At 36.7% G+C, this 23,375-nt stretch overlaps 1 protein-coding gene across 3 annotated transcripts; it reads right to left on the minus strand.

Annotated features, from left to right (window-relative positions):
- Positions 1–2,963: 2,963 nt before the first annotated feature.
- Positions 2,964–21,863, minus strand: LOC6039684 (5-aminolevulinate synthase, erythroid-specific, mitochondrial). Of its 3 annotated transcripts, none has more exons than XM_038262543.1 (3): positions 21,699–21,863; positions 3,581–5,170; positions 2,964–3,412 (listed from the first exon to the last, which is right to left on the minus strand). In XM_038262543.1, the coding sequence occupies exons 2-3, from the start codon at positions 5,111–5,113 to the stop codon at positions 3,287–3,289; spliced, it is 1,659 nt and encodes a 552-aa protein (XP_038118471.1). In that variant the 5' UTR covers positions 5,114–5,170; positions 21,699–21,863; the 3' UTR covers positions 2,964–3,286. The 3 variants fall into 3 exon arrangements, with proteins under 3 accessions (XP_038118471.1, XP_038118472.1, XP_038118470.1); XM_038262544.1 differs by lacking the exon at positions 21,699–21,863 and adding an exon at positions 16,055–16,278; XM_038262542.1 differs by lacking the exon at positions 21,699–21,863 and adding an exon at positions 10,002–10,346.
- Positions 21,864–23,375: the final 1,512 nt, after the last annotated feature.

Below are 23,375 nucleotides of genomic sequence, written 5' to 3' on the forward strand. Positions count from 1 at the left end.
TATTGACGTAGATACTAAACACTTGATTAGACTTAGGAATGTTTATAGGAGACAATATCAACGGACTGGGGACTATGACAAAAGATTTCAGTTAACAATTTGAACAAAATCATACAAGACCGACTTGACAATATCAGAAATCAAGAATTTTCAAAACATGTAAGCCAGCTTGGGAATTATTCAAAACCATTTTGGAAACTTTCAAAAGTTCTTAAAAACAAACCAAAGCCTATTCCTCCTCTTATTGTTGAGGATTCTCCTTTGATTACATCCGAGGAAAAGGCAAATGCACTTGGGCTTCATTTTGTTAGTTCACATAATCTTGGCGCTTCCATGACCAGCCGTAAAGAAACATCAGTTGCCAATAGTATTTCAACAATCAATGACTCTACCTTTGAATTTCCTGCAGATTCCCATGTTTCTGGTGAGGAAGTCAAAGTTGCAGTAAACAAATGAAAAATATGAAAGCTCCTGGCTTTGATAACATTTTAATCTGGTGTTGAAAAAACAGAGTGATCAGTTCTTTCAACATCTAGCCAATATTTTCAATAAATGTTTGCAACTTGGTTACTTCCCCACCAATTGGAAACTGGGCAAAGTCATACCAATTTTGAAGCCTCAAAAGATCCAACATCGCCAACAAGTTATCGTCCCATTAGTCTTTTGAGTAGTCTGTCCAAACTCTTTGAGAAGGTCATCTATTCAAGGCTTTTGGATTTTACCAACGATAATAATATAATTTTGAATGAACAGTTTGGCTTCCGAAAGGGACATAATACTGCTCATCAGCTTACGAGAGTAACTAAAATCATCAAGCAGAACAAGCTTGAGTCTAAATCAACTGCTATGGCTTTGTTGGATGTTGAGAAGGCTTTTGACAATGTTTGGCATGATGGTTTGATACATAAACTGTATTTATACGGTTTTCCAATGTATCTTATCAAAATTATCCAGCACTATCTTTCGGAGAGATCGTTCAGGGTTTTTCTGAATGGGATTGCTTCTGGATTATTCAACATTGATGCTGGGGTTCCCCAAGGAAGTATTCTTGGCCCACTTCTGTACAATATTTTTACATCTGATTTGCCTACTCTTCCTGGTAATGGTGTGTTGTCACTTTTTGCTGATGACACTGCCGTTATTTATAAGGGTAAAATAACCAGATATTTAGTTGGCCGTCTTCAGAAGGGTCTTGACGTTCTTTCCGAATACTTTGGCGACTGGAAAATTCGCATAAATGCAGCCAAAACTCAAACCATCATTTTTCCACTTTCCAAATCGGCCAGATTTGCCCCAAAGGATGATGTTTTGATTAAAATGAATGATGTTTCAATACCCTGGTCAAAGGAAGTTGTCTATTTAGGTCTCATACTTGACTCGAAACTATTGTTTCGGCAGCATGTAGATAAAATATTGAACAAGTGCAGCATTCTCATCAGGTGTTTGTATCCTTTAATTAACAGAAAATCAAAGCTATCTTTGAAAAATAAGCTAGCAGTTTACAAACAAATAATTTACCCCGTTATTGAGTATGCAGTACCTGTTTGGGAGTGTTGCGCTAGAACTCATAAATTGAAGCTCCAGCGTGTCCAAAACAAGGTACTCAAAATGGTTTTGAATGTTCCTGGCTGGACAAGATCAAGTGAGGTTCATGAATTAGCAGAAGTAAAAATGTTGGATCAGAAGATTCAAGAAAAATGTTTGAAATTCAGGGAAAAATGTGCTATTTCTGAATACCCCTTGATTCAAGGATTGGTTTAGTTTATTGTAAGTTTAAGTTAGTTTTAGGTTAGGTTATGTTTTCTTAACATTTTTTTCCTCATTGTACCTAGTGTTACAAAAATGATAAATCATATACTTTTAAAGTTAAGAAAATGAACAGTGTTTAAATCACGAAAAGCAAACTAAAGCTGAAGAGCCACAGCTGACCACTTATTATGTAAACCAAATGTAATTATTATAAGAAAGATTCAATAAAGTATATTTAATTCAAAAAAAAAAAAAAAAAAATTCGGAGCGTTTGGTACGGTATGTCCACGCATCCTTCCTCCTCTGTTGATTCTGTGAAATGTGATTCGTTCTCAGAATCTGTCTCTGCGGTTAATGCAACGCAGTAGGCCTGGCCGCTAAAATTTTTGCAATACATGTTCGGGGTTACTCAGATGTAATGCAATCATTAATATTGACAAGAAAGGACTTGGGGCGTAATCTAACCACAAGCTATTCCAGGATGCTTTCTTCGTACTGGCTGCGCTTGTGTTCGATGAGATTTAGATTAGATTAAAAAAATATTCTATTTATTGACTTCTTGTCGAAGGCTGATAAACCTCAAATTTTAACCGATTTTTCAGAGTTCTTCTGAAGAATCATACCACTAGTTATGCTGAATTGTGGTTCTTTTTCTTTCATCATCCCCGTGGTTTCAAAGTGTTGGTACATTTTCGGTTATAAAGCCGGCAAGCCGGTTGGTCATTGTTTCGTTAAACACTGTTTTAGTTGGTACCCCGTTGGTTGGCCAAAGGCAAACTAAAAAGTGACGAACTGTCACTTTTTACACGGCGCTCACGCACACTATCAAAACATACGTTTGGTAGTGTGTGTTAACTCCGTGTAAAAAGGGTGTCCAACTAAAAAGTGACCCCGTTCGTTTGACAACAGTTTTTTTAGGTTCTATAACTTGTATGTTTATTTTTAATTTATTTGATATTTAATATTAAACCTAGGACTTTCGGATGAAGAAAATTTCAACGTTTGCTTAATATTTGCAACATTTGATATTATATTGTTCCACATAGATATATATTTTATCTTTTTATTGTCAACAACATATCGACATACACATGGTATTTTCATGGGAGGCTTTTTGACCTGAAGGTAACATTTGCAGGAATTTTAAACGCAAACCGTTTTCACAATTTATTTGAAGGTAACATAACAAAACGGTTCTTGCCTTTGCATTACGGATTATTTAAAAAAGAAAAACAACATAAAAGTAAACCAACAGACATGTTTAAAAAAAGTATTGACACCACTATGTCCATTTGATCACAGTTGCGTGGAAATAGCATTAAATTTAACAAAAACACTTCCGGTTCCGGAAGGACACCTAGAGACACGTGACTGCACGATATGCTGCTGCTGCTGTTGAACATTGAAAAAACAAGAAATAGTACAAGGACACCATTCACCGAAATTTTTGAAATTCTGTTTTTTTTTGCATGGAATATTTTCTGTCTGACTCAGACTGCGGACCACTTCCGGCCGCGAGAGAGCAGTGAGAGCGGGCTTAGTTTGCGATGGCCGCAATCTGGGGGCAGTTCGGGATCTGACAGTTGATTTCGGCGGCGCAAGCGGCCTTGGTGCGCGACTCGAAGCGATCGAACAGCAGCGGTTTACGGCAGAAGGTGCACTCCTGTGGGAAGGAGAAAATAACATGATATTACAATAACACTCCAATAACATAAAAAGTTATTTTATTGTTGTCTAGTACTTTTCAATGTTATTTTGCCACTAACTTTAGGGGGATCATCCATAAACTAATTAGAAAAAACATCAAAAGCTATCAATTTGTCAAACTTACCGCAGTGCACGGCGGCCCGTTCAGCGGCAGCCCCAGGTCCTTCCAGACGACCTTCATGTCCCGGATCAGGATGTCCATCATGTCGCGGTTGTGATGCGGCGTCGGCGCCAGACGGAGCTTCTCCTCGCCACGTGCCACCGTCGGGTAGTTGATGGCCTGGATGTAGTGGCCGAAGCGTTTGATCATCTGATCCGACACCTCGGTGCACTGGGCCGGGTTGCCGATCTTAACTGGAATGATGTGGCTTGGGGTGTGCTCGACGGGGAATCCTTCCTGCTGGAGCTTTGTGCGCAGGTAGCGGACGTTGTCCTGGTGACGGGCGCGCAGCTCACGACCCTCGTCCGAGGCCAGGATCTCGACGGCCTTCAGCGCACCACACAGCACCGTCGGTGGCAGCGAAGTGGTAAAGATGAACCCGGCCGCGTACGAGCGGACCATGTCGATCAGCAGCGAGGTGCTGGCGATGTAGCCGCCCACGTTGCCGAACGCCTTGCCGAGCGTTCCCGACACGATGTCCATCTTGTGCAGCAGACCTTCACGTTCTCCTACACCGGCACCGTGAGCGCCGTACAGCCCAACGGCATGGACCTCGTCGACGAACGTCAACGCGCCAAACTCGTGCGCAATGTCGCACAGTTCCTCCAGCGGACAGATTGCCCCCGTCATCGAGTGCACCGTCTCAAATGCAACAATCTTAGGCAGAGACTTGTCCACCTTGGAGAGCAGTTCGCGCAGGTGCGCAGGATCGTTGTGGCGGAAGATGTGCTTCGGCACTCCGCTGTTCTTGATGCCCATGATCATCGACGCGTGGTTTCCGGCGTCCGAGAAGATGTGGCATCCGGGCAGAGCCTTGGCCAGCGTAAACAGCGTCGAATCGTTGGCCACGAAGCACGAGGTGAAGAGCAACGCCCCTTCCTTCTCGTGCAGCTGGGCCAGCCGCTTCTCGAGATTCTCGTGGTTCAGCGAGTTGCCGGAAATGTTCCGGGTTCCTCCCGCTCCCGCGCCATAAGTCTCCAGCGCGTTCGCCACGGCCTTCTTGACCTCCGGGTGGCACGACATGCCCAGATAGTCGTTCGAGCACCACACCGTAATCGGACGCTCACCCCAGGAGTACTCCAGCGCCTGGGGGAACTTACCGGCCTCGGCCAGACGGTTCACCTTCTTGAACACCCGGTACGAGTGGTCCTTCTTCTTGCGCATAATCTGCTCGTGGAAGAACTCCTCGTACTGGAAGGGCCGGCTCGCCGGAACGTCCACACTTTCCGCGCCCAGCTCCTTGACGTGGGGCGCGGCCGTGCTCAGGAACGGACACTTTTTGCCCCCCTCCTCCTTGGGCTTGGGCTGCTGCAGCGAGCTCAGGTTCCGGTTCTGCTCCACCTTGGCGGACGCAGACTCCACCGACGGCGGCGGGTTCTGCAGCGTCGAGATGGTGCGCGCCACCACCGGACACTGGGCGCCGTACGCCTTCAGCAGGGCCGGGGCGTAGTTGCGCACGTAGCTGGTGCTCAGACGGGTCAGGAAGGGGCAAGGCATCTTCTTAATGCTGCTTACCGAGCGGAACAGTGACGGAGTGACGGTAAAGTTAAATAGCTGGAAGAAGAGAGAGCGGAAATACGGGACAATTAGACGGGTTGATTCGAAATTTGAAGAGCAGAGAAGATCAACGGTTACTAGACTAAATTTGGATCTTAAGAGTTGAGTTGCTGGAAATGGCAGAGATTTCAAAACCATTCTATAACTTTTTTTCGGATTTCATGTGAGTTGGCGAAGAATTATCTATGTAGGGGAAATTCTCGTATGTTTGGCAGGTTAAGCACTCGCTCCTTACTCCATCCAATTTGCTGAATTTCACTATTTAAACAACTAATTTTGCAAAACTTTTGATACAAACTTGCTTGCTCACTTCTTATTGAGCTATTTATCACTCGAGTTCAGTTGAAAACGCTTTTAATTAGCTTTTATTGAATGTCAAAGTTCTGATCTGCCAACATTAGAGGCACGCTGGAATTAGATGCTGTTCCCCTATTTAGCGGTTTTCTTGAAAAGGTCCTACAACAAAATTTACATTTCTTGCTTTTCGGGTGTTTTTGAATTCCCCTGACTCAAGCCGTATTCAAAAACACCCAAAAAGCAAAAATTGGAAATTTTGTTTATAGGAACTTTAAAAAAATCTTGAGATATTATCTTGTGTAAAAACAACATACAGTGAACTCTCTCTGTATCGATATTGCCGCCAAGTTATATTTTTTTGAAAAAATAGTGATTTTTGGAAAAAATCGAAATTTCATGCAAAAAAAACTAATTTCCAATCGAAAAGTACTTTACAGATTTTTTGATAAAGGGCTCGGTTTTCAAGATATTGCCACCAAAAGTTTGATTTTAGCGAAATATTTGCAGTTTTTCAATTTTTAAAAATAGTGACCATTTCTAAAAATATTTGTTTTGAAAAGCACAGAAAATTTGCTACAAAATTGTCTAAAAGACATTGAAGATTGGACCACGGGTTGCTGAGATACAGCCGCTTTAAGGAAAAGAAACACAAAAATTGTAGTTTTCGAAGTCTCACCTAAACAACCCACCATTTTGTAAGGTCGATATCTCAGCAACTAATGGTCCAATTTTCAATGTTAAAATATGAAACATTCGTAAAATTTTCCGATCTTTTCGAAAAAAATATTTTGTAAACTTTTAAATCAAGACTAACATTTCAAAAGGGCCAAACATTGAATATTACGCCCATTTAAAATGCTAGTCTTGATTTAATTTTTTTCAAAATATTTTTTTCGAAGAGATCGGAAAATTTCACGAATGTTTCATGTTTTAACATTGAAAATCGGACCACTAGTTGCTGAGATATCGACATTAGAAAATGGTGGGTTGTTTACAATTTTAGTGTTTCTTTTCCTTAAAGTGGCTGTATCTCAGCAACCGGAGGTCCAATCTTCAACGTCTCTTAGACAATTGTATAGCACATTTTCAGAACTTAAAAAAATATTTTTAGAAATGGTCAATCATGGTCACTATTTTTAAAAATAAAAAAAAACTGCAAATATTTCGCTAAAATCAAACATTCGGTGGCTATATCTTGAAAACAGAGCCCTGTATCAAAAAATCTGTAAAGTACTTTTCGATTGGAAATTCAATTTTACATTAAAAAATAATGTCAAATTTGTGTTTGCATGAAATTTCGAGTTTTTCCAAAAATCACTATTTTTAAAAAAAATCATAACTCGGCGGCAGATTTTTTGATCTTTTTTTTCTATGGCTCAAAAGTTGCGAATTTCTGTCCCCTAAAACATATCAAAAAATCTCGAAAATCTAAATATATGTATTTTGGGAAATTTAGTTTTAGTAAAAAAAAATTAATTAAAAAATCTGCAATTTTTTCCGTGTACCTCTTTTTTCTCAATAGTCCTCAACAATACCTAAAACTTTGCCAAAGACACCAAATCGATCAGAAAATTCACTCAAAAGTTACAACTGTTTGAATATTTACGTATTATTTTTGTATAGAGTTATCTACGTGCGCATGTATTGCGTATACGTACACGAAAAAGATTGAGGTTAAATTTTGTACCCGCCAGCAAAACAAATGGTGTGCAAGTGTGCGTGAGATCGGCCTTAGTTAGCTCAATGGACAGCTGCCAAAATTGTATGGAGACTTGTATGGGTGAACCGTTGACACAAAATAGCTTATTTGGTCATAGGGAAGGCCCCCACAAAGTTTGAGCCAAATCAAAAAATACAAATAAAATCCATTTCCGGTTTTGGTAGAGAATGGTCTTAATTGCAGACTTTGATGCATTCGATTTGGAGATATTCTCTCATATTCGAAGAAGTTGTAGTTCGATGGTTGTTGGATTTCATTTACTGTCATAAAATTTATACCTTTCGAGAACAATTTTATTTGCTAAATGGAGCTTTGAAGGGAATTTTATATTCAATTATTGTTGATGTATGTGTTGCAGGCCAAGTGCGAATGATGCTGATGATACCTCTTCAGTTGACGCTCAGGTGAGGAACATCCTGGAAGGAGCGTCACTGACTACGTCCGTAGTCCTGTTAGATCATTCTTGATCAAGACAGTATAGCTCTGGTTCCTCGCAAGTGTCCTATTTTCTTACCTCCACGTTGGCTTGGTTTTCATGATGACCTAGCTGGTGGCCTGTGGAAACGGATCGTAAACCTTTGACCACCGCGGGTCAGAGTCGAGACGGCTAAAAGAAAGGGGCGCGACAATGTGGGAAAGGGAAGTAATTTGTGATTGTAGACGGTATTGTTTTGATTCGCAGTATGTTGAGTCAACTGCTGTGGATGTACCTGAGCATCGCAGAACGGGGTTTCTCTTCTTTTCGTTTTTATCTACCATTAGAGAGCCTGGAGCTTGTTAGAGAACGGACATCTCGAGCCTGAGGTGCCAGTCGAGGCACGGGAGCTGTCAAACGTATGGTGCCTATCGAGCAAAATCCTTTGTGACGGTTCTCGTGCTTCGATTGGTGCTTTTGATTTGAGATGTCCGTTCTCGAATAAGCTCCAGGTTCTCTATCTACCATCTATATTCTGTTTATTTTGTTTCACTGATTCTCTAACACGCCTTATGTTTTTTATCGTCCATTTGTTTTCGATTTTTCTTTCATGATTCTCTTATTTCTCAACGCTTTTTTACTCTATTTACTAATTGATGCTGCTGTAACAAACTGTCTGTTTTCCCTTAATTTGGCAGCGATGTCAATTTTGTTTATCTTTATTTATCTATTTGAATAATTGTTCATCTACCCTATAAATTTCCCTTATACAATCTAAGCTTGTTTGTTGCCTCTATTTATTAGCTATTGTTATTTTTTTTTTTATCTACTTCATAAATTACTATCTTTCTTTTACTATTGATTCTTCAAATAGTATATTTCTTTCATTGTCCATTGTTTTCAATCTTCACCCTTTTCTTCAAACAAATGAGGTTCAAGCCCTTACTCAAATTTTGAAATGATTAAAAAATTTACACAAATATTACTATTGTACTTTTGAAAAACTTGTATAAAATGCTTAGGACCAAAAATTGTAACAAAACACCGCGACAAAAGAAATAGCAACAGATAAACACGACTCAACACTAGGAAAGGTTTCAGGAGAAAACAATACACAGTAAAATAACAACTAGTTTTTGAATTCAAACTAAAAATAAAACAGTTTTTGCTTTAATGAAAGTTGATAGGCACACTATAAATGGTTAGGCGCTTATACTAACATCAAACCCTACGTAATGTACCACCCCCGGCCGAGTTAAAATGCGTAACCGGAAAAGAAGGTGTGCATGCCTGGCACGAACACTCAAAGCGTGTTCTAGCGTGCTGCTCGTACTGACTCAGAGCAAGGGTGAGATGTAGGTGTAAGGGCAGTGCGTGTTCGTCGGGAACCTTGTGCATAAGATCGGTCAAGGCCCGTTCTTACACTGAAAATTGCGAATTGCGAATTGCGAAATTATTGTTGATGTATGTGTCCATGATTCTCTCCCTCCATTTGCATCGTTCTGTAGAAAGCTTATTCTCTTTCTCGATGGTCCCTTTGATATTGACAACGAGAGAGTCGACTGTATTTTCAAAATAAGCTTTATTATGTATTGAAAATTACACTAATAAATCAATCAGTTTCCTTAAAATTTGATTTGATTTGATATCAAAACAAATAGTTTGACATTAATTTTCAGCTAAATTATGAAAATTTAATTCTCTGCGATATGTCATAGTTCGACACACAGTTCCACAGTACTTAACTCGAAAATATAATTTATTAGTTTTTTTTAAATAAAACTTCGGATAATTGAATAACTGAGGCTTCGGAAATGAATTATTTACTGTTCTTATTACAATGTTCAGACACATTTAATACCTAATGATTCCTTGATTGCTTTTTATTTGCTTTGAATAAATTCAATTTCGAATACCTTTGTTTAAATTGTTTACGAAATTATTTTGCTTCTGAAACTAATTTTCCATGTTTAGTTCTCAAAGCTTGATCGATCGTTTTAACCAAGTTGCACCTTGAACCTATCAATTTTGCACAATTCACATCTAGGTTCAACCGTTCAACTTTAAGTTCTGTGTTCGTGTCCGGCACCTTCCACTGAAATGCTAACAAAAAAAAAAAACCTGAACAAATCACCTCGCGCGCGCACACGAATTGTACAAACACGTGTGTTTGAGTGCGCACGAAAAGGCATTCTAATTAGTAAGAGGTCCAAGGGCACCCAAGCACCAAGCACGATCAACGATTGGGATCAACGGCTTAAGGTTTTCGCGAGGAGAGGTTGAACACCGTTTTACAATTGCAAATTGGGTGTCGTCCGACGGTTTGACGTGGTCAGCAATATCCAATTCAAATCAATTGTGGTGAAGTCGAAGATCCGTCCATAGAACGCTCGTACCTTGTTCATGGTGACGACGGACTTCTGGCCACGGCAGTCCCCAAGTTGACTCAAGTTGACAGACGATATTCGTTCGAGGATTAATCTCTCACACTCTCTTCTTCAGCAGATACCAGAAATCCGGCTGGACATGCCGCAAACGGGTCACTTTGAGCAGCAAACGAGTCGGTCTACTAACAAACTGTACTACGACACCTGACTCAGCGATAACTGGTTGCAACTCTCGCGCACCAAGATCTACTAAACTAGTTCACAGCTCCACAGTCTGCTGTCACGATGACCGACGACGACGACGACGACGGTGGAGTTCGCGGTTACTTAACTCTCTCAACTCAACTCGCTACTTAGTACACACCGGAGAGGGACACCTGGGGGTCGTGCTGCTTTCGGTCTGAACGCGAACTGTACACTAAATAAGTTCGACACGGCAGAGCAATCGAACCGTTTATATAGCCTCGCGAGCTGGCTTTGCGCAAGTCTCTGCCGTCAATTCATCAGAGTAGTACGGAGAGGTTGTGCGTGTTGGCCAATGGTTACGGTCACTATCACAGCCAGCGTTTTGGATTGGCCGCTGGGGGACGTCGTCAGCGGGATGCTGCAAACGGTTGCGCGGAAGATCCTGGAGAGGTTCAGGATTGAGAGGAATGTTACGAAATTCTGGGAAGGTCTCTCCCGTTTTGAGAGAAGGACTTACCAAGTGTTCATGAGCGAATCGCGTGTTAATCGGGGGTTGGTCGAACGAATAATAAAAAAAATATGGTGTCAATTTACAAAAAGGCAAAAGAGAGCCATCGGGAAAGGTTAACAGTTTGGGCATCGGCTGACCCGTTCGGTTTTTGGTCTTTTTGGGGTGCTGTAACGCGATATCGCAAACAAATGCTGCCCAGTAGGGTGGAGCGTTTACTTGTGGAAATTTAAATGAATAACATTTTACAAAAGTATTTCTAGATTTTGTAGTTGCTTAAAATATGTATCAACTTTTTTTTTAAAAAAAGCTACATTTTTACATTGAAAACGTTTCAGACACATTATTTTTTGAAACGATTGCTTTTTCTCCTACGTTTTGAGAATTTCACATATGAGCAGTTCTCTTAGATTTCGGTCATTCGATTTTTTTTTGTATTTTGTAATCCGGCTGAAACTTTTTTGGAGCCTTCGTTATGCCCAAAGAAGCCATTTTGCATCATTAGCTTGTCCATAAAATTTTCCATACAAATTTGGTAGCTGGTCTTACAAAAATGATGTATGAAAATTCAAAAATCTGTATCTTTTGAAGGAATTTTTTCATCGATTTGGTGTCTTCGGCAAAATTGTAGATATGAATATGGACTACTCTAAAATGATACACGGTAAAAAAAATGGTGATTTTTTATTTAACTTTTTGTCACTAAAACTTGATTTGCAAAAAAACACTATTTTTAATTTTTTAAATTTTTTGATATGTAGGGGAAATATACCCATTTTAATCACATTAAGCCGTTCGACCAATTCTCATCACTTTTGCCGTTTTCCGCTATTAAATCAACATTTTCAGATGTATCAACAATGAAGAGTTGCTTGCTCACTTTTATTTGAGCTATTTATTACTTTGCAACAGTCAAAAACGCTTTATTTAAGCTGCAATTCATGATCAAAGTGCTGATAGGACGATAATAGAAATAGGCTGAGAAAGGGTATAATTCCCCTATTAGAGGACATCAAATGCCAACTTTTCAGAAATTTCCAGGATGTGCAAAAAATCTTTGAGCGAGTTATGAATTTTTGAATCAATACTGATTTTTTTCAAAAAATCGAAAAATTGGTCGCAAAAAATTTTTCACTTCATTTTTTGATGTAAAATCAAATTTGCAATCAAAAAGTATATTAGTGAAATTTTCATAAAGTGCACCGTTTTCAAATTAAATCCATTTTTAAGTGACTTTTTGAAAATAGTCGAAGTTTTTAATTTTTTTAAATTAGTGCACATGTTTGCCCACTTTTGAAAAAAATATTTTTGAAAAGCTGAGAAAATTCTCTATATTTTGCACTGTTGAACTTTGTTGATACGACTCTTAGTTGCTGAGATATTGCCATGCAATGGTTTAAAAACAGGAAAATTGATGTTTTCTAAGTTCCACCCAAACAACACACCATTTTCTAATGTCGATATCTCAGCAACTAATGGTCCGATTTTCAATGTTAAAATATGAAACATTCGTGAAATTTTCCGATCTTTTCGAAAAAAATATTTTGAAAATTTTCAAACCAAGACTAAAATTTTAAAAAGGCGTAATATTGAATGTTTGGCCCTTTTGAAATGGGCATTACAAATAACTTTAAGATTTTGAATATTTTGTTTTCTGTATTAAACATTCGGAACATTTCAAACTTAAAAAGTATGCTATTAGATAAAAAAAATAAAAAGCCTTCTTCAATTAGAATATTACATTGGCAATCAACCTGTAACCTGTAACTCATTTTCAAATCTTGAAGATTTCGAGATATTGTTTACCTGAAAAGTTATGAAGTTCAATAGTAGTTTATACAACTACCTCAATCTAATGAATTCATGTTGAATTTTCAAAGAATTTACAAAATATATTTTTGATAATATAGTTTCAAAGTTTCAAAGTATAAACGCAGAATAACAAATAACCGTATCATTTTACTAAAATATTATTTTTTTTGCAATATGGGAAATTCGTCTATGCATTTTAGCTTTGTTAATGTTAAATTTTGTAAAATACTAAAATTTTCATGACATACCTTATTTTTTCAAAAATACTCATGTTATCATAATTCGTTATTAAATCAAATTTTCATAATTCGCAACATGCGTATCATCTGCTGCAAAATTTTTTACGCATTTCACTTCAATGGTTTTTTTTAAATACTAAAATTTTAATACTAAGATTTTTTTTAAATACTAAACGCATTTTTTGAAAATATTCGAAAATTTATAATTTGCAATACGGGTATAAAACAAATCGTTTTTTTAATGCATTTTTACTTTGTTTGTAAATTTCTAAAATTTCTACAACATACCATATTTTGTCATAAATACTCAAATGTTAATGTAAAATACGGTATTTCAATATCATGCTACTTTATGAAAATTTGAGTATTATACAAAAAAAAACTATAATTGAATGAAAATATACGCCGAATTTCACTGGGTATCAAATTAATATAAAAAATTTAGTGTTTATGAAAAATACGGCATTTCATGAAAATTTGAGTATTTTACAAAAAAAAATCTGATAAAGTGGAAATGTTTTCAAAACTTTGCTTGATTTGATACTCATAAAAAATAATAAATATTTAAGTATTTTCGAAAAAATACAGTATTTTGTGATTTTTTGCCTTTCTTACTTAAGAAAGGTATAAATTTTACCTTATGGCTGGACATCATTTTCATCTTCGTTAACAAGACGATTCAGCATGAATTTTAATCGGAAAAATCGCTAAAAAAATCACACTGCATCGATTTTCGACGCTCTATCCATTCATCTTGACAGAACTCGCCTATCTCCAACGCTCGAATTTTGAGAAAATAAATTCCGTGGAGATCGAGTGAAGCTCGTGTGTGGAAAAATTTTGCCAAATTTTGTGTCGCGTCGTTCTCAGCTCCCCTAAATCCGATTTTTCTGAATGCAGATGAAAGCTAGTGTGCTGAACCTGGGCGAGTTGCCGCTCAAATTCCGAAATATTCATCTGTTTTCGGATGTGATAAGACTTTCCAACGATTTACACAGTTTCCAATTGAATATATGGCCAATTTTTTTCATTTTCTTATGTTCTATTTGTCTCAAAAAATTGCAAAGCTCTACAACCTCCCAAATTTTCATCGAGATTCATAATCTGGTTCTGGAGTAAGAGCCGTTTGATTGATCAAGTTGACAAGTTGTCAAGTTGAGCTTCGAATACTGGCACGAGAATGCGGGCGCATATATTTTGTGGCTCGAGATATACTCGTTTGTAGTAGCTTGTCTACCGATGTTTCCTACAACATTTGAGATATCGTAGCTTTTCGGTTTCTTTTGCCCTGCCCGTTTTTGCATAACTGTCCAATGTTTATGCAAAATCTTTTGTGAAATAGGACATTCATCCGGCTACAATCAATTTGTTTCCCGTGTGCTCTTAAAATCGCCTGAAAGTAGGCTTCATTTTTTGGTGATTTCGTAAGTTTAATTAAAGGGTCACACATCATTTATATTTTAAGTCACAATTAAAGAAATATGAAAAGTAAGCATTGTAACTTGATATAGATGATTCGTCAATTAACTGATCTACACGATGAGGGTTCGAAATTTGTGTCAATTCGACTGTTGGATACATTGATTTATAATTTAGGGACCATCCATAAACCACGTGGACACTTTTTTGAAATCTCAAACCCCCCTTCCCCCCTCGTTGAAAATTTCCATACAAATCAAATCTTTTTTGTATAAAGCGTGGACAATCGCTGGATGGTCACTACTTCTAGGGTGAAATTTGAACGTTTTTAAAAAATGTTTTTCTTATCAAGAAGATTTAAACACCACCCTAATTCCGTGTTTCCATGTCCTCTGATAACTTTTCGATAGTCTTAATAGGACATCAGCGAACAACAACCTTCGGCTCGTTTTTGTAAATACTGCTCGGTTATAAAAAGTCGATTGTCCGAAAGTTCCTCTCAGAAGTCACTTGGCCGGTAGTGCCTGCTGGTGTGGTAATTGGAACAGCTAACGAGCTTTACTGACGCTTTTAATTGAACAGTTATTAATGACATTGCGTGTTTTTCGTGTTGAATTTGTTCGATGGTTGACAAACAGTAAATTGTATGATTGCTTTTTTTTGAATTATAGTAGCTTTTCGTAAGACGAATTAAAATTTTGGCCTAATTTACTGGACTAGCCGTTTTGTTCTATCTTATCAAATTTTCGGCAAATTTGACGAGACGTGATTAGATTTAACTGGATTTTGGCATCGTTTCATAAAGATAAGATAACGCCGACCATTTTTATACTTTTTCGCATCTGAAGTTTAAACGGAACGATTATTTCCACTGGTTCTACATGAACCAATCCTCAGAAGTCATTCGTCATCACATTTTATGACGACGGGTTCTCGCGTGTGTTATGTTGAAATTGTTACTGCTGCCATTATGGAAGCAATTTTTTTCACCTGCGACAGCCATTATCAAGCAACGTGACATTGGTACGAATAGTAATCATTATCTTGCATGCGTTTAAACAACTTAGCAACACCGCGTGAAGTTTAATAGATTTTATAGCCAATTGTCTCTAAAGATAAACAGACGAAAAACTGGTTTGAAAATTTATTGATCTATTTTCAACCGTCAGTTTGAAAGATCAGCTACTCACCACGGCAAATTTAAATTCACCACAGATCCTTCAATGACATTTGACAGCGGCTTGAAAAAAATAATGTGAAAATGAAACATAATTTTACAATACTGCCATTGTAAACAAGCAGTCTATCCCTTTTGCTCAAGTGACAGTTCACGTCAAGTAATAGGGGGATAGACTGCTTGTTTACAATCGCAGATTTGCCCTATTGTACTGTTACTACGGAATTTATCGGTCTCGAAAATCTAGTTTAACTGATTGGAATAAATTGATGTTTACAAATTAAAGTACAAAAGCCACAGATAAATAGATGTTAAACATGGCTGAAAATATGCTTCACAATTTGTTTTTAACTGCCGAGCAACAATTTCGTTTGAGGCAACGTGCCACATTCTTCCCTCCTGGCGCCATCGGTGCACGAATGTTGCTTTTACTCTCATTTCTGATAAGTTTTTGGTTGTGAAATTGCAACCAAAATCAGCCAAAGGTCGCGAGCTGCAATAAATTTCTGAATGTTGATTTCACACTTCTTACTTGACAGCTCATTTCAACAAACGATTGCAACAGGTACAAATTGCAAACTTTGCAGGTTATCTTGCACTGAATTGCAACACATTTTCATCATGACTGCCGAAAAACAATGGAAGCTTAAGAATTGATTACTTAAATTCTTGGCTAATTGAATCATCAAATCTATGAAGGATTTTAATCAAAATCACTTACGTATGGGCTTCTTCAAAATTGTTTGCCCCGAATCTTCACTGGTCCAAAAATCAAACAAACTTTCACAATTTGGCACTTCTGGTTACGTGACACTTTATTGGCACTAGCAATAAACAATTTTGGCACCAATTCAGCTTTGCACCTGTTCGTCTAAAGACTAAGTAACACACACTGAAAAGGGGTTCTTCACCGGACAATCGCTCGCCTGGAACTGATCACCGGGGGCCTAGAGAAACCTGATTTTGGTCATTGGGATTCCGCCGATACACACAACCCACCAGCGACGAGGTGAGCTTTACTTTTACACCTCTTTTCATCGGTGTGTTTGTGTCATAAGTGCTAAACACGTTTGAAGCGCGCGAAATTGACCAGTCACCGTAACCTTATCGGGAATGGAGCTTTTATTTTTTAGTTTGGAAGTGAGTGGTGGTGATAAAAAAAGCTGTTTGTCATTTTAGAACTTTAGCCTCCGCGTGTGGTTATCGAGATGTTTGTTCTTTTGACGCCACTTGAATCGATGTGAAGTGGCCTTAGTTGTTAAAATTTGTTCAACTGAGTTTGAGAAAATTACAGTTGTGTAAATCGAAATATAAATTTGAATTGCTTTTAAAATAAAAAAAAAAATGTTCAGAGTGTCCGATACTTTAACTGAAAAAGTAAACCCTTATCTTTCAATTTGTGCGGTTTCATTTTGCGGAACAGCAGGAAAGAAGCCAAAATGTTACGATTCCGACGACTTGAAATTCTATACATGGCTATCTGTGGCTTGCGTGGTTTACGACGTGAGTTGCTAATCTCACGTACGTTACTATCAACGGTATGTTTCGACAATGTTGTCAGCTTGGTGTGAGTGTGAAAAGTTTTTGGCCTGTGTGTCTTTAATTTTTGTTTTGTTTTAAACACTCCAAAAAATAATGCAACATAAATTTTACACACCGACCTTTTACTACTTTTTTCAAGCCCCGATAGTTTGACATCAACTGTTGTCAAACGAACGGGGTCACTTTTTAGTTTGACACCCCTTTTACACGGAGTTCACACACACCACCAAACGTTTGTTTTGATAGTGTGCGTGAACGCCGTGTAAAAAGTGACAGTTCGACACTTTTCTTCAGTTTGACTTTGACCAACCAACAAACTAAAAAAGTGTCAAACGGAAAGTGAACAACCACCGGGGATTGAGTGAACTATTTCCGAGCTTGAGAGTTCCATACACATCATTGAATAAATTCTTAACATTGTCGTCAGCAATTACATAAACTTGCTTAAAGATAAAGTCCATGAACTTCAATTACTTGCAAAAGAGGAATTTTGTTGCATGTTTTTTTTTTAAATAAATTTATTTGGGGGAATCATGGAGCAACGTATTAAATAGAGGCACATAATAAGTATTTGGGGCAGAATGGCTCACCCTTGGTTTTGGGCTTTAGAATGGATGTAGACCAACTGTAAGGCAAGGGTCTTATAAAGGACGTCAAATAACATCACCAAACCGAAAACCACGTTTGAATTCATTGTATTATTAGAATTATGAGCAAAAATTAAAATTTATTGACAAAACCACGAAAATGCTGTTCATTTCGAGGATTTTAAATAAGTTTTCTAAATAGTTGGATTGTTCGAAAAAAATTGTGCAATGTTTATAGTGTTACAAGATGTTATTACCAAGGTAAAGAAACATTAACGGAACCTTCAAATCATTTAGAGGCTTGGTGGTGGAAATATTAAATTAAAATCAATTTGGGGGCAGAATGGACCACCCTTTTTCTACCTTAGAAAATCAATCAGAAGTTACGAAGTATGAGTTAAATGGATTATTACACTCCTGGTAGCTTCACAAATCACGATAACTGCAACATTAGTTGATTGTTTAGTTGTTTTGATGCTTATTTGTAAAAAATAATGTCTTATTACAACATATTAACATTATTTTCAAAAATGTATGTTTTGGTAAGTTACTATTTTTATAAAAGTGGTCTATCTTCAAGAAAACTATGTTAGAAAGGTCCCTTAAGTCATTTCTTATCTCCCTTCAACGTTATATTAGACGAAATGGCTTGTTTTCTAAGGTGGCCCATTCTGCCCCGCAGGGTGGTCCACTCTGCCCCGCATCCTGCAAAAGCAGTCAAAAAAACTTTTTTTTTAAGGTGGCTCAAAAATAGTTTTAAGCAGACATGAATCGGCACTATGAGCTCTTTTTAACGGCACTCAGCTTGTTATAGATGGCATTTTCGTTTAAAGCAATGTTATGCTTGTTGCTAGGTAAAAATCTCTTGATTTTGGATTGAATAATGTGTAGAAAACATTGGTTCATTGAAAACCCCGATTTTAGCTATATGTTCATGTAAATGTTCTCTTAAGCTCTCAAGAAGAACTTCTTAAAAGCTCTTTGAGTGCAATTAAGAGTTCTTAACCTATATCTCGGTTGGGTTTCAAAATAATCTCTCAGGGTCTTCGGGAGCCTAAAAGACAAGCGTAATTAGCGTATTCTAATCACTGGAACAACATGCTGGGTATCTTCTACGTGAAATGCCAAACAAGTTCTTCTAAAAGAGGAGTTAGAGCGGATGCATGTCTGGTTTTAAGCTTAAAAAAATCATCAAACAAGTACACAACATTGAAGGGAACATCCCAAAGCATAAGCCTACTACATTGAATTCATAAATTTGTGTGTTTTCTATGGTTTTTGGCGCATTTTACTTAGGCGGGCCATTCTGCCCCCCCTGCCACTATGAGAAAATGTTGCGAGAGTTATGATTTTTTGGAAAAACATTGTGATAATTGAAAAAAAAAAACTAAAATATCGTCATATCTAATTTCAAAAATCACTCTTAGATGCAAAATCTAATTAAAGCGCCCCGTTTTATAGTTATATACGACTTTTTCGCAAATTGTTTAATTTTTTGCAATTTAAAATAGTAGTTTATGCAACTAGTTGCAAAAAGAGGATTTTTTCAGCACGAGTTGTACATTTATCCAACGAGGTTCACCGAGTTGGATAAATACGAAGAGTACTGAAAAAATCAAGTTTTGCAACGAGTTCCATACAACATTTTTTGCAATTACAAAAAACACACACTAAGTGAAATTTTATGTCAAATTTTCATGTATTTTGTCAATAAATCATTTAAATCAAAAAAATGTTGAAAAGTGTTACTTTTCGAAACAAGTGCTGAAAAGTTCAACTTTTCAGCACCCATTTGAGTGCTAAAAAGTACAACTTTTCAGCATTTATTTTGAAAAGTGTTGCTATTCGATTCTGTTATTTTTGGTACAGAAAAGTAGGCTATTTCGTCGTTCAAGAATGACAGGAAAAGTAAGTAGTTTCACGACGGAATTGCAAAAATATTTTTTCAAAAAACCATCAAAACCAAAACATCCTCAAATGTTGAGCAAGATTTGAAATTTCCAGATTGTTTTGAAAGAAATTGAAAATTCATTTCATTTTTAACATTCAAAATTGAACCAATACAGTGAACTCTCTTTGTGTCGATATTGAAGGGTACGTTAAGAGCGGGAGGTATCAAATTATAGAACGAAAAAATCAAAGCATGCATCAAAGCATGAGACTGAACAATTTATTGACAGATGGAGCAATATTGATATCGATATAGTTCAATTTTTTAACAAAATTAAGGCTATTTTTTGCAATGCTCATTACTCTGGTTACCAGATTTTGCACCATCCTTAACCTTAGCTTAAAATATACACATAAAAAGTCGGAAAAATAAGTATTTTGAGAATTTAACTTTTAGTAACAAAAAGGCAAATGAATCAAATAGAGTTTTTTCGTCTGACTATTTTTTATGAAAAGTTCTTATCATAATCTACAACTTTGCCGAAGTCACAAAACCAATCAGAAAATTTTACTAATGAAAAAGTTAACACTGAAGGTTTTCAAAACAAGGTGAACTTATAATTACTGTTTACACTTGTTTGCAATTGCAATATTTTTATAAAAAAAACTTTCTTTCACGTATTTCTCGATATTTAATCACAAAATTTTTAGAAGTATTAAAGAATTTTTATATGTTATTAAATGGAATAAATAATTGAAAAGTATTTGCACTGTATTGTATTCGAAAAAAGGTTTTGGCCAGGTCTTTAGGTTTAATGGAGAAAAAACAAAATTAACACGATATTAGATATATTTTGATTTACATGTCTACATAAAAAGTTAGTTTGTTGATCCTTATTGAATAAGATAAGTGTAATTTATTTTTAATGATTAACTGAGAAAGCTTTCTTAATATTAACTCTGAATAAAAGTGATTTTTCTAGCAGTTGGCAGCAGATTGCTACTCGGTGCATTTTTATCAATCACTGCCCAGAGTTCTACCATTTTATCACATATATTTATGCACATTTGATGTGTGATATTGACTCAATCACGTTATCTTCTTGCAGTCTTTGCCAAGTCTCGCTCACTCACGGAACGGTCAAGGTTTGATTTCGCTGAGTAACGATGATGTTCACCTTATATTTTGGGTTTCGCGTGATTTGACGAAACGGATGGCGTTTATATAATTGTTTGTTTGAATCTGTTTAAGCTAGTTATGACCGGGTTTAAAATAATTTAATATTAACTTAATTTCAATCACTTTATGTATCTTTAACAGAAACAATACGATTTTGAAGATACATCGATTCGAGAACCATCGACTTCTTTCGATTGGATGCTGTCCAACTTCTTGTCATCAACAGTTCGAAATTAAATGGAAGTCTCGCTTGTCGTCAAGAGGTGCTGATTTAGAGAATTTGGGTCATGCTTTCGATAAACCTGTGGAAATCTTTTGATTGACACTTGAGAAAGTTAATCAGGATGCGTGCCCAGTATTGAAATGTATTATTTAAATTCTGCATTTGCATAAAACAACTTGATTTATTCGTTTGTTCAACCATCTGCTAAATGTTACGTGATTCAACAATTTATAGCTGTTTTATTAATCAAATATGCGCTTAAATTCCTCACACTGCCACTTGAAAAGAGGATGAGGATAAGATAAATTAATTTGGTTGCCTCGTACCGAAACCAGTTCAATCCGGTTCAACGGATACTTGCTTATAAATCATGCCACCCGACACGAGACTGACCATTCAGATGTATGTCTGTGTGAGTGTGCGTGACGATAAGCCCACACACAATCAGCTCACTGCTGACTTGTTCTTTCTTTTTTTTTAAAGACAACCCGTTCAAGAACTTAAGACTTTCCGAATAGTTCAAGGCCAATGTGGCCGAATTTTAAGTCAATGTTAAGTTTTGAGGCTATTGGTAGAATTTGGCTATGTTGTTGGTTTAGTGGTATAAGAGTGGTTAAACTAGTATTCCACAGGCAGTCTATACCTAGGTACATTCACAAGTCACCAATGTCGAATTATGCAACCTTGCGATTGGGACTTTTCCTTTTGAAATCGAATTTTTAATCGAAAGCTTTAGTTTTACTGCACTTTTACACTTTTGTTAATGTATTCAACTCACAGAAGTTATACATTCTAAAAATAAATTAACTTTCAAAAAGCATATAAAACATAAAGTTGCATAATGAAAACTATAAAAGTACCGCTATTCACAACTAAAACTCCAAGTTATTGTAAAATTCCTCCAAACCACATGGATTATCCCGTTCACCGCAATTCCACTAACCTCGGACGAATCCCGATCCGGTCCAGCTGGATGATTTCACTTTTCCGAAAAAAAACCTCACTGGAAAACCACTCAAACGACGACGGCGAGCGTGTACTCTGTTGCACGGGAGAAATGCTAATATCCAACGATACCCCGCGACGACGATGATATTATCGCCCGAGCTGTCATGTGCTGTGCGTGCGTGCGATTGTCAAATGTGACGAAGAAATAAAAAGTCGTCCTGACGTCCGGGTTTGAAACGTCTGAGTTGTTCACATAGTTTATGACTTCACGCACAGATGGCGATATTTGTGCGCCATCTAGGACGCAGATTTTTGTGTAGTGTGCCAATGCATGTTGTTGGAGTTTTTTTTTCAAATTTTATGCTTTACTTAGTTCATTTGATTTTAATACATGTTTTAATTCAACTATTCTTATTTTGAGTTTTATTTTTTCAATATTATTTTAATTATTTAGCTGATGTTTTGGAATTTCTGCAAATTCTTATTTTCTCAATTTCAATTTCTATTATTTTATCCATTCGTCTTCATTTTATGATGGACAGTGTCCATTACTTTGACATACATGTAGAAAATTTGGTAATACTGAAAATTCCATTAATCCACTAAAAAGATGATTTTCTGAAAAAGTTTCATGAAGATATGTCGTAACTGAACTGAGTAATAGACGATTTAAGTTCGAAATTTTGCCATGCGCATAGCCAAACTTTGTGAACGTTTTTCTCGTAACACCAGGTTGATTTTCGGGTGCCACGATATCTCGAGATGGGGTGGACCAAATTGGCTGAAATTTAGGGTGAAGACGCTCAAGATATATCCCGTGTGCATAACGAAGCCCGATTTTGAAATTTTGCTTTTTTTTAAATACAAAAAACGAAAACTGTCGATTTTTTACATGAAGAACATTAAAAATATTTTTATCTTTTTTTTAATGAATTTTTTGAAAATCGGCCTTCATCATGCACATGGAACCAGTTTAAGGTGAAGCCGTTGATCATTTTCAAAGAAAATTAATCATCACTATAAAAAATTGTGTATTAAATTCAATTTTAAGAATTTCAGTACCAAAAGGAATCAGCATGTGCCGGTTGATGCCTTCTTGAAGCCACTGAAGGAATTTTTGATCTAAATCAATTGTGCTTCAAAATTTATATACTTTTGTGGCACAGTCATTGTCGGCATAGTTGGCAATCATTGATTAATGACGATTTCCATAACTTAACAAGGAATGGGATAATCGTTACCAAAAGGAATCAGCATGTGTAGGGCACTATTCTAAACAACTTGTTGAAGGAATTTTGTCAAAATATTGAAAGCGATGCAAAAATTATATCTTTGAAGGAAAAATCATGACAATGATCGAAGTCTTCACGTTAACGAGTCTTCATTATAATTTTGAGTCGATTTGTTCAAAGCAGTGTTGAGATATCGTGGCACCCGTTTTTAGAAACAGCTAACTTCAAATAGCTATATCTCGGCAATGATTCAACAAAAAGTCTTCAAACTTGTTTTGGTAGTTTTTTTTTTAAATTTTTTTAAAAGTTTAAACGTATGCTCATACCAACCTCTGACATTTTTGCCGATTTACATGTATGCAACTCCTTTAGATTAAAAGTGCTCTTTTCTAAAATTTTCAAAAAAAAAAAATATATTTGTAGAAAAAATTACTTTTTGC

Source organism: Culex quinquefasciatus, chromosome 3, assembly GCF_015732765.1.
Source record: "Culex quinquefasciatus strain JHB chromosome 3, VPISU_Cqui_1.0_pri_paternal, whole genome shotgun sequence".
Lineage (NCBI taxonomy): Eukaryota > Metazoa > Arthropoda > Insecta > Diptera > Culicidae > Culex > Culex quinquefasciatus.